At 41.5% G+C, this 6,421-nt stretch overlaps 1 protein-coding gene across 1 annotated transcript; it reads left to right on the forward strand.

The window, feature by feature from the left end:
* The first annotated feature begins 80 nt into the window (after positions 1-80).
* On the forward strand, positions 81-5,532 carry uevld (UEV and lactate/malate dehyrogenase domains). Its single transcript, XM_033634611.2, has 12 exons — positions 81-266; positions 1,044-1,128; positions 1,221-1,286; positions 1,388-1,551; positions 1,647-1,785; positions 1,872-1,963; positions 2,088-2,193; positions 2,533-2,703; positions 2,796-2,960; positions 3,184-3,271; positions 3,478-3,601; positions 3,798-5,532. Exons 1-12 carry the CDS (start codon positions 225-227, stop codon positions 3,960-3,962), a joined length of 1,407 nt encoding a protein of 468 aa, XP_033490502.1. The 5' UTR covers positions 81-224; the 3' UTR covers positions 3,963-5,532.
* The last annotated feature ends 889 nt before the right edge of the window (positions 5,533-6,421 follow it).

The raw sequence follows: 6,421 nt of genomic DNA on the forward strand, positions 1-6,421 counted from the left end.
ACTGTATGTAGCCGTAAACTGACAGTATGAACAGCAACAAGCAGCGTTAAGGCCTTTTTCTTCCTTCCTGGCTTGCCGTAATGACGTATCAAGTGGGAGTTTCTGTCGTTGCGCTTAGCTACTCCTGAAAGTTTGCGGAAGTTTACTCAGCAGCCAAAGTGGAAGTCAGCCGACAAGAGGGGAAAGAACCGAAACACGTGATTTTTGTGGTTGTACTTCAATAGATGGACCTACGTTCAGAGAAAATACAGCGGATACTCTCCAAGGTCAGTTATTTAATAAACGAACAGTTATGGAAATGGTTAAACTTAAAGCTGTTTACGTATCAGTGCCGGTTAGCATAGCAGGCTAGTTAGCTAAAGCTACTGTCGGGCTTCACCAACTGGCAGAACCAGCTCTGTTACTTGCCATGTCCCGGAGGAATAACACAGAAATATGACATAGTGAAAGACGAAAACGAAGTGCTAGCTAGCATTTTTACAAAACAAGCTAATGATAGAGAGCCATGATAAATGTAAAATCACTGCCATGGGCTGTTTGACCCCTCAGTGCTGCGTTATGTTATTGCTAAAGGAATTTACATAATTGTCCAAACACCCATGGGTTACAACTGAAAGCTAATCTGTTGCCCTTTGTCATACTATGTGCTGATAAAGTAGCCAAAACAAACATGTATTCCAGTGTTGCTGGTGAATGTTAGTGACCAGTGTTGAATACAGCTCATTTGTGTGATGGCAAGCAGCATAATAAAATCCTGAATGCTTGACTGAACTTCTCAAGAGTGTGTTTGTATGACATTACTGAGCCTTGATTAACTGGTGAATCCTAATTTTAATGTTGAAGTCTACAAAAAACATTAATAGCAATAGAAAGGGTTTATAACAGTTGGAAATGGGTGGGCTAAATCTGTAGATTTTCCCACCTCCTGTGTTCACACAAGCAACAACTGCAAACATAACCATCCTGACAGTGAATAAAAGTATGGAAATATTCATATACTGTATATAAATGCTTTAAGTCTGTCTTTCTGTCCTGGATATTAGTACAAATTCCACGATGTTGCTGTTGAGGAGCTGCAGAAACTCAATCGAATCTACCCTGACATCATACCATCCACAGGCACATACAGTGAGTATTTATTCACTCATCTTTTGTTGCCCTCCGCATACATCACAGATATTTCTTTGCTGAAAACTGACTGCTCCTGTTGTCAATTTCAGCATTCACTGACAACACCCAAAAAGATCTCCTGAAATTAGTTGGTAACGTCCCTGTCCAGTATGGAGGTAAGGCTGACCTCTAACACTAGAAATGTCCAAAGAAATTGACTTATCATGTCAGTGTGAAGTCATTGTTTTCGTGCTGATGCCAGTGTTTCTATCTTAAGGCCGGACCTACAACTTCCCCATTCAGCTGTGGCTGCTGGACTCATTCCCCATCTCGCCTCCCATATGCCTCCTGAGACCAACCTCGAGCATGGTCATCAGAGAGGGCAAGCATGTCGACGGAACAGGACGGATCCACCTGCCGGGCCTGCACAACTGGAATTATGTAAGGTTTTATAGTTTGTGGGTGAATTTAAAATTGCACAAAAGAGGTTGAAGTGTTCCTAGGTGTGTTATCTTTTTTTTTTTGCTCTGTAACAGCCCACATCAACCGTGGTGGGTCTTCTGAAAGAGATGATTGCCAAGTTTGAGGAGGATCCCCCACTGTCCACAAAGACCACAGCGGAGCACAAAGACCCCCATGAGCTCCTGACGATGGTTTCAAATCTACAGCTCGATGGTTGGTGTGCAGCTTTGCTGTTGATGATTAATGATCAGATAATTGTGTGCTGTTGTTGTTGTTTGCTTACCTCATGTCTGTTTCAGGTGGAGGCAGACAAAATCGACCAGTTGGCAAAGTCTCAGTTATTGGGGGTGGAGATTTAGGAATGGCGTCAGTGATGAGCATTTTATCAAAGGTGATATATATATATATATATATCAGGGATTTTAATTAATATTTTATATTGTATTCTTTGTGGATTAAAATGTCAAATTCCAATGCTGACAGTGAATCTTTGTTTTGTTCTAATTTTCATTCAGTGTAAAGTGGACAAACTTGTTTTCATTGACGTCGCTGAGAGTTCCACCAAGGGCGGCAGCACTGATCTAGAGATTTTCAGTCTGCCCAAGGTTGAGGTGTCCAGAGGTAAGACACTTTCTGCACTGTCACACAGTTCTGTTTGAAGTGCCTCAGCTGAGTCATCGCTAATGTCAGGCTGTTTCTAAGGGAGCATACCGGCATTGTGTTTAGGGAGACTCTCTGTCATGACTCACCTCTATGACAGCAAGCATTCACCTAATCCCAACCAGCTGCTGTGCTGTAGCTGACCCTGAACTTTGACCTGTCGGAGGGATAACAGAACACAATGTATCCATCTGTGATTAATGGAGAGTTAACACAGTGTTTGTTGCTAGAACTGACAATGCTTTAATGTTTGCTCTGAGACATGTGCAGGAATAACTACTGATGACTCTCCTTTGGTAGATTTTTCAGCCTCTGCTGGCTCCAGGGTTGTCGTGGTGACTGCGAATGCATGGAGCGGCGAGCAGTCGTACGTGAGCGTGGTTCAGACTAATGTGGACTTGTTCAAAAAAATCATCCCAAATCTGGCACGCCTCAGCCCTAATGCAATAATGCTCATCGCTTCACAGCCAGGTTGGTGACGGAGAAAACACTCGCTCTGAGAAATGGACCATTTTGCTCATTAACTTTTTTGTCGTTAACTCTATTTGTCTTTTCACTTCCAGTGGATATCATGACACATGTCGCCTGGAGGCAGAGCTGCCTGCCTCCGACGCAGGTGATTGGAGCAGGGTGTAATCTGGACTCAGAGCGACTTAGTCAGATCTTGAATATTAACCTGAACACTCACAAACCAGCCTGGATCATTGGAGAATTTTCAGACAACAAAGGTGAGCCAGAAGAGATCACTTTAATAGTTACATGAAGACTTTGTGTTGATTTAATCTGTCTTCATCATTCCCCTCTCACTTCTTCTCTTTTCATTCGTGGTCATTATTTGGATCATCTGCCTTTTTTAGTGTTTTCTATTAAACATTCTTTGGATTCTTGAGACTTCAGGCCCTTTAATAAATGAAGCACACGATTGAGCTTGTCACTGTTGCTGTGTTGCAGTTGCTGTGATGAGTAATGTCGGGCTGAGCTCCAGTGTGAGGACAGAGATCGCAGCAACACCCAACGTTACCAAACCATTGTTAGACAGGTAATGGCGTGAATAGGTATAACCTCAAGGGAAGGATTTAGAATTTGTAGAATCTGGAATTGTGGACACAATTGAAGGAAATTTAGAATTTGTGGGATTAGAAGAGGTAGCAGGTCCCTCTCCTTGATCACGCTTCATCAATTTCTGATTGTTTTTGCATCAAAATTTTAAGTTTAAAAAAAGTACAACTGTTTCTGTGCTTGTAGAGCGCTTGATATGATGAAGAATCGCGGTCAGCGGTCGTGGTCTGTTGGTCTGTCCATCGCTGACATCACAAACAGCATCCTGACAGATCAGAAGAAGACCCACTCCGTTTCTACGCTGGCTCAGGTAGAACCACCAAGAGTCTCATATCTGAGTCTGTCAGCCTCACTGTCATCATGTGTTGCATGTTCTGTTTCACTTCAGTCATTTCCCTGAGTGTACAAAGTCAGTAGCATCAGTGCTTGAATGTGTCAGATGTTATTTAAAGGATGTTTTTAATTGAAATTTGATTATAGATGATGTCGCATTCTCTTTGCTTTAGGGCTGGGGTGGCATAGGAGCAGAGGTGTTCCTCAGCTTGCCGTGCATGATGGGCTCAAACGGTTCCACTCGCTTGGCTGGAGTGTCGCTGGGAGAGGAGGAAGACTCCAAACTGAGGGAAAGTGTGACTTCCCTCTCTAACCTCATGAGTCAGCTCAGGATATGAAGAATATGATTGTAGTCGAAGTTGTGGTTTAACCGAGCAGTTTGGGAGATAGCAGCAGCAGCAGCAGCTATCAACAGCTGGACTGTAACTGTGCTGAAGTTAAATGCAGTTTTAGTCAGCTATTAACACTGGAGTGTTGAAGTTATGATCAAAATTGCCTTCTTGTCTTAAATATGTATGGTTTAATCAAAAGATTTGTTTCTGTATTTTCATTGGACACTAAAAATGTGGGTACGTATCAGTGTACAGATTGCATTTTGTATTTGAATGTATCAGTTACTCTTTTTGTCTCATACAAACTTTGCAACCTGGAACATGTTACATGAATGCACTGTGTTATATTTTTAGAAAGGCATGGAATTCTATGCAAAAGCATCTAAAGAATGTCGTAGGAATGTATCTACACTGAGCAAAAATGCTGACACAGCAGTTTTGTTTTTGCTCCCGTTTTGCACAGGTTGAAGTTCAAGATCTTCAGACTTTTTTCGTGCACTCAGTAGATATATTTCTCTCTAATTTGGTCACAAATGTGTTAAAATCCAAGATAATATATCCACCAAAATGAGTGTGGCATATCAAGACACATGTGCCTCATTTCACTACCATAAGCCGTCTCCAATGTCACTTCCCTGAATTTGGCAGTACATCCAACCAGCCTCACAAGTTGGTTATGATGACGAATTGCGGTCAAGCCATGGTGATGAGCCTCCCTGAGACAGTTTCTGTCCGTTTGCGCATAGAATCTTTGGTTGTGCAAATGATGATGCAAATTTTGCAGCAGCTGTTCGAGTGGCTGGTCTCTGGCAATCTTGCAGGGGAAGATGCTGCATGTGGCTACATGTGGTCTGCGGTTGTGAGGCTGGTTGGATGTTCTGCTAAATTTACTCAGACAGCTCATTGTAGCGACATGAACATTCAGTTCACAGGCAACAGCTGTGGTGGACATTGCTGCAGTCAGCGTGACAACGGTACGCTCCCTGGGTCATCTATAGCATCGTGTTGTGATATAAAACTGCACATTTTAGTGTGGCCTTTTATTGTAACCATCCCTACACTAGGTTAGATGTATCGTAACAAATTTGTGACCAAAATTTGAGAGAGTACATGAAATAAGTCTTAGATCTCTAACTTAAACCTGTGAAAAATGGGAGCAAAAACAAAAGTGTTGGATTTAAATTTTTGTCCAGTATATATTTTTGTCAGAAAGCTGAATTTGGCTTCGACTACTTTTACCAAAGATCATGTATTTCACCTTATTTTTTTACTAACCCGTCCCTGACACAGTCCTCTGGGAGACAATCAGGGTGTTGGCAGATGAAGAGTGAGCCTTGTATATTAATAATGTGCCTCATTGATGAGGTACGGCTCGTATATTTTAATGGCCTTATTCGCCGTATCAGTGCTGTTTCCATATTTAATGCAATAAGCTTTTGAGATGCCTTTATATTTAAACAGCCTTTGCTCTTACAATTGTTTACTGTGTGTAAAACACATTGCAAAGCAAGAACCTAAAATATGTACAGTAAGAGGACACGATTTTGTGGGTGTGCAATAAATATCTCGAACCAGATGTGGATTGTCTCTGTGGGAAAGAGAAGACAACAGGCAGCTAAGGTTTATCTCTTTATAAAACTCAAATAAGTAGTTGCATAAATGTACATAAGCTTTGGTCTGAGCCACAGCATCACTGATGTCAACCAGATTCATATAAAAGGAGCAGTGATGTACAGTTGGTGGTCGGGTCAGGTGACTAAAGAATACTCCCGCGAGCCAAATATACTTGTGTGCAGGCCCCGATCCAAGTTGTTGGGGACGCATCACAGCAGCAAGACCAAAGTTCATGAACACAACATCTGTTAACATCGCTTCCTAAGAGGAACATTTTTAGCAGTAACCTGGAACTCTGTTACAAATCTGAATACTTAAAGAGAATTGCAAAACCTCTCGGTAATAACAAAGGTCAGTGCAAAAAACAAACTGATGTTTAGACGTAGTATATAAACATAATATGTAACTGCATGAACAATATAAACATGTTTGACTATTAGGTCCTTGTACAGTATGTTATGGCTCAACTTCCATTTCTCTTTTGCTCAGAGCAATTAAAATACATTGACAACAGTCTTTACAATGGCTCTAAAATATAGATTCAGCTTTGCTTCATCTTCTTTTCTCCCTGGTCCGTGGCAGTAGAGAACAGTGTCTTAAGGAATCTGTCCTTGTATTCATGTGTGCACATTCATAAATAAGCATGATAGGTAGCATTTATGTCATGGTTACTGGATATGTGTGCTTAATGCAAGGACTTCATTTTTTAGCTTGAAGCCAGCTACTGTCAATGACACATTGTGGCCACTAGATGGAGCTACTCTTCATAAATATTGTGACGAGGATTTTTACTGTATCTGTCAGTGCTGACAATAAGTTGCATTCAATAAAACCTTCCCGTTTAGCCTTGA

Source organism: Epinephelus lanceolatus, chromosome 5, assembly GCF_041903045.1.
Source record: "Epinephelus lanceolatus isolate andai-2023 chromosome 5, ASM4190304v1, whole genome shotgun sequence".
NCBI lineage: Eukaryota > Metazoa > Chordata > Actinopteri > Perciformes > Serranidae > Epinephelus > Epinephelus lanceolatus.

What these genes read in the sequence shown, in the direction of transcription:
- uevld (XM_033634611.2), top strand. Translation starts at nt 225, where the DNA reads ATGGACCTACGTTCAGAGAAAATACAGCGGATACTCTCCAAG. An exon ending in GCCTGCACAACTGGAATTAT is followed by an intron (nt 1,552 to 1,646) that starts GTAAGGTTTTAT and finishes GCTCTGTAACAG; the next exon opens with CCCACATCAACCGTGGTGGG. An exon ending in TTCAAATCTACAGCTCGATG is followed by an intron (nt 1,786 to 1,871) that starts GTTGGTGTGCAG and finishes TGTCTGTTTCAG; the next exon opens with GTGGAGGCAGACAAAATCGA.